Genomic DNA, 10,550 nt, shown 5'->3' with positions numbered 1-10,550 from the left:
GATAAACTTGCTAAACAGCACCGCTCAGTGTTTCCTGCGTGTGCAGTGATGCATGCTCTGGCTCGAGACCGCACCCAGCTAGAGTCAAAACTGGAGCTTAGTACTGCTCAGGCGAAGCGCTGCTCGCCCTCATGGCTCAATACCACAGATGTTTCTGCTCCTACCCTGCTAAAAGCTGAGGAGGTTAAGTTTTCTGAGCCACTGATATCTGTGGCCAGAGAGGAAGTCATAACAGAGCAAAAGAGTGATACTACCTTAACCATTGTTCAGCTTGGTCTGTCTGGAGGCTGAGTTACAGAATGCACCTTTGGGGTATTATTTTAAAAAACGGCTTGTTAATGAGAAGGTCGGCATTTCATTTCGGTGTCTTGAAAGAGGAAGTTATTGATCAAATTGTAGTCCCCACAAAGTTCAGAGAAATGGTGCTGGGGATTTCACATGAGAACATTGCTGGCCATTTAGGTGTGGAAAAAAATCTTGCGTAATTACTGGCCACGTTTAAAGAGACGTAGCTTCGTTTTGTAAAACATGGTCTTCCTTTTGTTATTTTGGATTTCCACGCTCACACTCAAACACTCCCAAAACTGATACACTCTGACATGAATTCAGACAAACACATTATTGCAACTAAAACTCTTAATCTATTTTCCTTGTCTGGTCACCATGTTTTGTTGTTGACTGCTTGAATGCCGGGCGTAACATATGCTATTCAGAAGAATCAGGGGGCTGGCAACCCAATCAGAATCACAGGATATCTAAAGGAATAATAAATTGCGTTATTACCATATCTAAAACGAATGCGCTCTGTAGATCGGTTGGTAAATACCTTTTTAATAGTAGGTCAAAACACACGCAAAAGCCTGCTATAAAAGCATGCCAGTGACCTAGGATAACCACAATAAGTGCAGCTGTGACAATGAAATATTTTTGGCAAACACCGCGTATAGACCTAAAGTTAGCCTAGCCTCGCAGCTGCGGCAACTAACTATAAGATAGCGTACCTTTCGTATTCGCCCACTAATGCAGTTAATGCAGCAACACAGGTGTAGTAAACGGCAGTAATGTATCGGCGTCTTAGTTTAAAAACAAACACCTACGGTGCGCATCTCTGATTAAAAGTATTTCCAGTGTACCTTAAGTCTCCTAGGGTCTCACTGCTGAGAGGGTGTAAGCAGACTCAGGAAATAAGAAACGAAACTCTAGCAAAGAAAATTACGTTTCAACTGCATATGCATTGGCTTATTGTGACTGATATTGCGTGATAGATCCACGCTTAAGGTCGCTCACAGAATTGAAAACAAAAACATGGTCAAAGCGAGTTTCTTGCTCCCTTTTCTTGAGTTTAAAGTTTGCATTAATTGAATCCTGAGGAGGGCGTGGCAAGGGATTCGTCCGTTACATTATTGCGACCAAACTTTGGGGAGGAGGCTCTATAAAACGCTGTGGGTTGTGGCGCAGTTTTAATAGGAGCAGCGGAATTTTGACCTGTTTTCAAGATCCACGTGAAGCTATTTGTAAGTAAGCGCATATTTAATAAAAGCCGGAATTCATAGTTCTAAGATTATGTTGAAATGTCTAAATGAACTACTCACATGTGCAATAAGAAAACAACATATCTCTTAGTATTGGATGATTGACATTTTTATACATTAAAAAAACTAGACAAGACTTTCTCTTTGTTCAAACAGCAACCATTTTATTACCCCAAATATAATTAATGTAATCAGTGTATTCCTTATTTGTTGCAGATTGAATAAAGATATGCTGCTCGCCAAACTTGAGTGTCACTTCACCTGGGGTTTGAATGACGCCAACTTAAATGATCTACAGAACAAGCTTAAAAGCAATATTGAAATGTCAGTGGGAGAGGACAGGAATATCGGATGGTCATACAGTAATCTGGCTTTCACAAAGTTCAAGCAAGATCTCCTTGAGGAAGCACGGGATGACTTGGAAAAGGCTGAGGAGCACATCAGGAAGCATCATGGTGACAACTGTGAGAGGCAGCTCATCGTCACCTATGGCAATTTTGCATGGGTGTATTATCATATGGGTGAGCATGCACAATCCCAGACCTGCCTGGACAAGCTGGAGAAGATTAAAATGCAGTTTCCAACAGAATCCCCTGCTGTTCTCCATCCTGAAATCTACGGGGAGAAAGGCAGGGCATTCCTGAACTTCTCTCAACAATACTATGAGAAAGCAAAAGAGTGCTTTGAGAAGGCGCTGGAGTTGGAGCCAGAAGAGATAGAGTGGAATGAGGGTTATGCTGTGGCTCTGTATCGCACCGAGTTCAATCTCACAAGCTTTGAAGAGTCCCCAGCAAGCAGGCAGTTGAGGCAGGTTTTAGAACTTGATTCAAAAAATGCTTACATGATGGTTCTGCTGGGTCTGAAGCACGCTGACTATAAAGAGTATCAGAGAGCCGAGGAGCTGATGGAAAAGGCCATGGACTTGGATCCAAACAAACCCTATGTGATACAGTATGTGGCAAAGTTCTATCGGAAAAATAAACAATTTGATAAGGCCTTGTCTCTTTTGAAAAGGCTGGAGGAAATTACTCCCAATTCAGCCCTTCTCCACCATCAACTCGCTCTGATCTACATGAGTAAAAGAAAGAAATCAATCCAGAATGGAGGAGAAGAGGCTGAAGCTCTTCTCACGCTGTGCATGCAACACCTGAATCAGGCCATCTCCATTCAACCCTCCTTTGTATATGCCATGTTAGATTTAGCAGATTGCTATATAGAGAAGAAGACCTTCAAGAAAGCAGAGGAGATGTTTCAAGAAACATTTAAAGTGGCTACCACTAATGATGACAGTTTGCATGTTGTAGAGGTCCGTTACGCAGATTTCCAGCTCTACCACATGAAATCAGTGCCCTTGGCTATCATGCACTACAGGGAAGGGCTTAGACTACAGAAAGATACAGCAGAGGGGAAAAGGTGTGCACAGCAACTCAAAAATCTTTTGAGAAACCCACATGATGGCGAAGCTTAGGGGCTTCTGGGCAATGTTCATGAAATAACAGGTGAAAAACTTCAAGCTATTGAGTGCTATGAGAAGGCCCTTCTGCTTGACCCTGGCAACAAGGAGTACCTCACTGCTCTGCGCAATCTCCGTTAACCCCGGAAATGACTTCAACATGTTTAAATGCAAAGCCCATTTAAATGGCATACACCACAAAAGCTTTTGTTTGTTTTCATTTATTTCCTCACTAGCCACTTTTGGACTGCAATATTATTATTATTATTATTATTATTATTATTATTATTTACTGAATGTCATGTTAAACATATCAGGTTTTTAAAATAATGATAACTGTGTTTGTTAATTGTTAATTGTAAAAATTGTTCAATGTAATTATTAATCTGATGAAAGGATTACTGTTGCTTGCTTTTGCTATTACAATTATGTTAAGTTATAAAAAATAAAAAAATGCACAGAAGACATATTGATATGTCAAGAATTTCTATAAAAAAAAATCTATATTCTTCAGCTATAATAAGCATAATACTTAAAATCGAATGGCCGCCCCAGCTCACAGGCACCTGCATGTGTGTTGTATTAGTTTCTATCCAGAATGAAAAAAAATGTATAATTCATGTGTTCCTGTTTTGTGTCAATTTCCTACTATCCATTGTTTTCAAAAACGTCCTTTTGTACATGATGAAATCACTCATGTTAATCATAGATTTAATGATTTAATCTGCTGATGACATATCTCAAGAGTTGCCATGCTTCTGATACCACTGTTCAAATACATGGTTATTTGCGTTACTGTCACCTTCCTGTCAGCTTCGACCAGTCTCGTCCTGCCTGCAGAACTGCTGTACTCTGGATGTTTTATGTACAACAAAGTGCAAAGTGCATACCTATAACTAGGGATAAATGCGCTGAAAGACCCTAGTGGGAAGTACAATTTCAACTGCTACCTGCACAACGAAGATAAGGACTAGGGCCTATTTGATCGTCAGATTATTTTTTTTATTTTTATTTTTTATCGTAATACCGCAACATAACCACTTACCTAACCAAACTAAACATCCTAATACACAAGTAAATATCACAGAAAGAAAAAAATAGACATATACATACACACACACACACACACAACGATGAGCCACAACATTAAAACCACCTGCTTTTTTCTGATTAAAAATGTTTTAAACAGTATAAACTTGGCTATAAACACTTACTACCTCATAATATAATAGGCTATGTGTACTTATATAAGCAGATACTCGCACGTGAATTGCATTCAAATGTTTTTAAAGGAAAATGGAAGTATGCTCATTCGGAGGGGGGTGGGGTGCATTGTTCTGTTATTTCAATATCTTGGTACGTACTGGCGTTCATGATGGCGTCTATTTAAAAAATGCTCCAGGACCTGCAGAATTTTTCATATTAAAAAAGACCACCCGCCATATTTAAGAATGCATGGCAAAAATATAATCTTCAAGGACACAGAAACAATTTTATAATGAAGGGATTAAGGGAATAGCAAACAATGTTTTCGTTTCAGTTAAATTTCCCTGTTTCCCGTCTCATGGGCGCTGCACTTACAGAGAAATGAAATTTACTGTAGTAGGACAGATTAAGTTTCGGTTTCATGCTATTTATAGGCTACACGCCACACCGTGTTATATACAACACACCGACAACCCATATAAAACCATCGCGCTTCGGAAACCGCGTAATTCCCAGATTTTCTTCAAAAATGAGGCAAGGAAAGGATATTCAAACGGGGATTGAAAAATAATTCGCGTATGTGATAGTCGGCTAAGGAGAGTTTTCCTTGGAATCAGGCGGGCCCGCAGATGCTCCATTTAAATAGTAGAATGTACAATTCTTAGCCTACTGTGAGGGAGCAGGGGCGGGAGACCAAGAGCGACCGGGAAGGGATCACAAAGTTACCAAGAATAAGTTGGATAGCAACTAAAATAGCAGAGGAAAATAACAGAAATCGGGAGAGACTCCCTGGCGAACTACCCACTGAAACAAAACTGTGAAAGTGCAAACTAGCACTAAATCTCTAAAGAAGTGGGTGAGTTTTGTGAGAAAAGAACGGAAAAGGGGAACCAAACTCCCCGGCGATACGTCAACCGAAAATCTGACCTAAACTATAAAGGTCAGGAAAAACAAAACGAGATTTTGCCGGCAGGCTCGAACGGGCTACACCTTAAGCACCGAACTCTGCCATTAGCTCCTCAAAACAGGCGGAACAAAGAAACAAAAATAGGGAAGGTTCTATGGAACTAACCAACCCAAAGAAAAACAAAATAAGTGCCTAAACCTTTCTATTTCTACCTGAATGCTTTTCAAAACTAAAAGCAATTCAGTCTTCAAACGTCTCCGTCCTCCGTCTCCGTCGACAGTGAAAACCATGACATCATTTATTTCCTCACTAGCCACTTTTGGACTGCAATAATACAATTATTATTATTATTATTATTATTATTATTATTATTATTATTATTATTATTGTTATTATTATTATTATTATTATTATTATTATTATTATTATTATTATTATTATTATTCTTATTATTATTTACAGAATGTCATGTTAAACATATCATGTTTTTTAAAGAATGTTAACTGTGTTTGTTAATTGTTAATTGTAAAAATTGTTAAATGTAATTATTAATCTGATGAAAGGATTACTGTTGCTTGCTTTTGCTATTACAATTATGGTAAGTAATAAATACTGAAATGAATTCAAGCCCACTGTGTAGCTCTTAACTGTGGAGTGCAATGCAAGGTTGGGGACTTTTTCAGGGCATAATAAGCTGTTCTCAATGGAGCTTTTAGCAGGGGTTGGACCGACAATGCACAGAAAACATATTGATATGTCAAGAATTTCTATTTTAAAAAAGATATATTTTTCAGCTATAATAAGCATAATACTTAAAATTGAATGGCCGCCCCAGCTCACAGGCACCTACATGTGTGTTGTATTAGTTTCAATCCAGAATGAAAAAAAATGTATAATTCATGTGTTCCTGTTTTGTGTCAATTTCCTACTATCCATTGTTTTCAAAAACGTCCTTTTGTACATGATGAAATCACTCATGTTAATCATAGATTTAATGATTTAATCTGCTGATGACATATCTCAAGAGTTGCCATGCTTCTGATACCACTGTTCAAATACATGGTTATTTGCGTTACTGTCACCTTCCTGTCAGCTTCGACCAGTCTCGTCCTGCCTGCAGAACTGCTGTACTCTGGCTGTTTTATGTTTTTTGCACTATTGTCTGTAAACTCTAGAGACTGCTGTGCATGAAAATCTCTGTTTCTGAGATACTCAACCACCCTGCCTGGCACCAACAATCCATGATCAAAGTCACTTAGACCACATTTCTTCCCCATTTGGTCTGAAAAACAGCAGAACCTCTTGACCATGATCTTATGCATTTAATTGCTGCCACATGATTGAGTATAGTATTTATCATACAGCTGAAATACATAAATTCAGCATACATATAGCTGAAAAATATTTCAGAAAAATATAAATTCTTGACATATGAATAAGTTGACTATGCAGTCAGTATACATATACATGTACACTCAGTGAGCACTTTATTAGGTATTTATTACATTACATTACATTACATTTATGGCATTTGGCAGACGCTATTATCCAGAGCGATGTACAACAAAGTGCAAAGTGCATACCTATAACTAGGGATAAATGCGCTGAAAGACCCTAGTGGGAAGTACAATTTCAACTGCTACCTGCACATCGTAATACCGCAACATAACCGCTTACCTAACCAAACTAAACATCCTAATACACAAGTAAATATCACAGAAAGACAACAAATAAGGTTAACGTGGAGGTAGGGAGGGACAGGGAGAGGTGCAGCTTGAAGAGGTGCATCTTCAGTTTGCGCTTGAAGATTCTACTGTCCTGACCTCCACGGTGGTGGAGCGAACTTCCCGTGGAGGTCAGGACAGTAGAATCTTCAAGCGTAAACTGAAGATGCACCTCTTCAAGCTGCACCTCTCCCTGTCCCTCCCTACCTACCAGAACAGACAATGGACTTAAACACACAACACATCATATATATATATATATATATATATATATATATATATATATATATATATATAGACATATACATACACACACACACACACACACACACACAACGATGAGCCACAACATTAAAACCACCTGCTTTTTTCTGATTAAAAATGTTTTAAACAGTATAAACTTGTCTATAAACACTTAATACTTCATAATATAATAGGCTATTATTACTTATATAAGCAGATACTCGCACGTGAATTGCATTCAAAAGTTTGGGGGTGGGGTGCATTGTTTTGTTATTTAAATATCTTGGTACGTCTTTGTATGATGACGTCTATTTAAAAAATGCTCCAGGACCTGCAGAATTTTTCATATAAAAAAAAAAGAAGACCACCCGCCATATTTAAGAATGCATGGCAAAAATATAATCATCAAGGACACAGAAACAATTTTATAATGAAGGGATTAAGGGAATAGCAAACAATGTTTTCGTTTTAGTTAAATTTCCCTGTTTCCCGTCTCATGGGCGCTGCACTTGCAGAGAAATGAAATTTACTGTAGTAGGACGGATTAAGTTGCGGTTTCATGCTATTTATCGGCTACACGCCACACCGTGTTATACACACACCAACAACCCATATAAAACCATCGCGCTTCGGAAACCGCGTAATTCCCAGCTTTTCTTCAAAAATGAGGCAAGGAAAAAATATTCATATGCGGATTGAAAAATATTTCGCGCATGTCATAGTCGGCTAAGGAGAGTTATATTTGGAATCAGGCGGGCCCGCAGATGCTCTATTAGTAGTAGAATAGTACAATTATTAGCCTACGTTATGTTTTGCAATTGGTACGAACAGTTTTGTAATAACAGGAAGCGTGTATATAGCACACATTCAATTAAAGAGCGAACATGTTTTGTTTGTAAAGTAATGCAAGCAAGAAATAGTCGATGCTGAATAACTTCATGAATTCGGCAGACGGACACATCGCGCTATCTATTGGGGTGTATCTAGTCTTGGAGCGTGTACATTGTGACTGGTTGTCTGCTGTCGTAACAGGGATGCATACAGCCTATTATAGCGATAATCAGTCAGTAATAAACCATTCCTGCTAGCCAATCGGAATTGAGTATCCACCCAGACCACGGTCTAACGTTAATTTTATTTGTGGAGCACGGTTTATTATTGTGACATCTTGGATGTTGTGACAACATGGATGTTCATGGTATCTGACTTTAACGATGCTGCTGAGATCCCCTGGCACATCACTCCAACCCCAATTAAACACCTCATCAGCCTGAACTTGGTATAAGTGTGCCAAATTAGGGTTGAAATGAAAAACCAGGATGGTAGATATCCCCAGGAATATTCTTAAAGCTGTGAAGATCTGTTGATAGAACACTGGAACACAGATAGTGTTATTTTTTCACATCAGACCACTCCCATTTAAGACATTTTCTTTAACAGTGTTTTGAAATGAAATGGCAACCACTAAAAAGTGAAAAGTGTATTTACTAAGACAGCTACAGATTTTTGTCAAATTATTTAATTACACTTTACAGTGTCCCTGAGAAAGCTGACCTTGAAGCAAAGCTGAGAGAGCTGGAGTGTCTGGTCACATGGGACATAAGATACATTTTAATAATTTAGCTGACGCTTTTAATCCGAAGCGACTTACAAGTGCATAGGTTCTTCCACAAGTTAAAGCAACACATCCGAAACTAGTGAACTACACATGAAGTGCTGTTCTAAACATACAGTCATCATCTGCTGTAAAGTAATATGGGGAATATTTACTGTATGTTCTCTAACTTTAGACTACTGCACACTTTACCAGAATACTATGGCTATATGTAATTTGCTATAGGTTTTATTTGAAAATACACTTAATTTTATGTGCTGCAATACAAACAGTAAAATGTTAAGTTTTAAATACAGAGTACATACTGTGCATATGATCACTGTTGGACTCATGTAATGCTAGAGTTGAATTAACACTGGCCATTTCACTGAGCAGAACGAGAGAGAATGAAAAATATATTTCACTGTATGTTTTTAACAAATGCAAAGGTGAAACATTCATGGTACAAAACAAAAACCTAAAAATCTAAAAAGAAATTGCACAAACACCATAAATGCCAGCGTTGCGGACAGAGGAACCAAAAGGATGAAGTAATAAAGTTCATAATAACGTCCAGACATGAGCCAAGTGAACCGGATAATGGGGATCAGGCAGGTGGAAGTTGAGGGCCGCACCAAATACATATATGGTGTGGAAGGCGGAGAGACTTAATGGGGAGAAATACATATATGGTGTGGAAGGCGGAGGCACGTAATGGGGAGAAATACATATATGGTGTGGAAGGCAGAGACACGTAATGGGGAGAAATACATCTATGGTGTGGAAGGCAGAGACACGTAATGGGAAGAAATACATATATGGTGTGGAAGGCGGAGACACGTAATGGGGAGAAATACATATATGATGTGGAAGGAGGAGACGCGTAATGGGGAGAAAGGGAAAACAAGGGCTGGAGCAAGTGCTCAGAAAGCACATAGAAAATGGGGAAACAAGGAAAAGGTGTACTGACATGCAGGGGTGGTTCTAGGACTTTCTTTTACTGGGGTGGCCAAGGGGGGTCCAAGGGTTATCTGGGGGTGGTCACCATATCTTCTGGCTTTGTGCGCACAAAACCTTTTCTGCGGTTATTGATGTTTTCTGATAAGCTACGTTGGTGTGGTTTGTATGCTTATTAATTAAAGATAAGATTAAGATAGCCTTAATTAATAATCAAACTATGCAATGTATTGTCTTATTTATTGTAAATGTGTTTATTAGACTTAATATAAAATAAATTATAACATGACTAAATGATTATTTTACTATTTACAAAGTGGTGTAACAACAATAACCACAAAGTGAACTATTTTGGGCTCATTCAAAAATGCGTTAACGATTGCATTTAAAACTGCACGTCCATGCCCATCGCCTTGGTGCTGTTCTTCGTGTCCATGCTGTTCTATCGCCAAAGCATGCTCTTCATCAGTGGCAGGATTGTTCTTTGATAAAAGGTTCCACACGCAACAATGATTCTGCAGGCCCTCGCAGGTTCCACACGCAGCTCACAGTGGATACAGCGGAACCTACGCTTGAGCTGCCCGATGTTCCGCTCCAACCCTATGTGCGTTAAGGCGTTGTTGTATCGTTCCTAGAATGGAAAAAAAACAAAAAACAAATAACAAACAAAATAAGCAGTCTAGCAACAGTAATAATAAAAGTAAATGGAAATACAGGAAGAGGGACTCAAGAATGGTGTCATCAGCCACGGTCGACAAGGGCACCTGTGTTGTTTCTCTGTATTTACGAATACATAAGACAACAACGTGCTGTTACAAGATGATAACTTCAATGTTGTTCTTCGTCCGTGTTACATCCCCTCATGTCCTTCACTCCCGAGTCCCACAGCGCCACCTCGTAGCGTAACATAACACAACCCTTACAGTACCCACTC

General features: G+C 38.8%; 1 protein-coding gene across 2 annotated transcripts; it reads left to right on the top strand.

Annotated features, from left to right (window-relative positions):
• Positions 1-1,438: 1,438 nt before the first annotated feature.
• On the top strand, positions 1,439-3,230 carry LOC133105621 (interferon-induced protein with tetratricopeptide repeats 5-like). Of its 2 annotated transcripts, none has more exons than XM_061215834.1 (2): positions 1,439-1,514; positions 1,749-3,230. In XM_061215834.1, the coding sequence occupies exon 2, from the start codon at positions 1,762-1,764 to the stop codon at positions 2,998-3,000; it is 1,239 nt and encodes a 412-aa protein (XP_061071818.1). In that variant the 5' UTR covers positions 1,439-1,514; positions 1,749-1,761; the 3' UTR covers positions 3,001-3,230. The 2 variants fall into 2 exon arrangements, with proteins under 2 accessions (XP_061071818.1, XP_061071819.1); XM_061215835.1 differs by having other exon boundaries at positions 1,479-1,518.
• Positions 3,231-10,550: the final 7,320 nt, after the last annotated feature.

Source organism: Conger conger, chromosome 12 (assembly GCF_963514075.1).
Source record: "Conger conger chromosome 12, fConCon1.1, whole genome shotgun sequence".
NCBI lineage: Eukaryota > Metazoa > Chordata > Actinopteri > Anguilliformes > Congridae > Conger > Conger conger.
The sequence above is the reverse complement of the archived record's forward strand: the minus strand, read 5'-3'. Positions and strand labels throughout refer to the sequence as shown.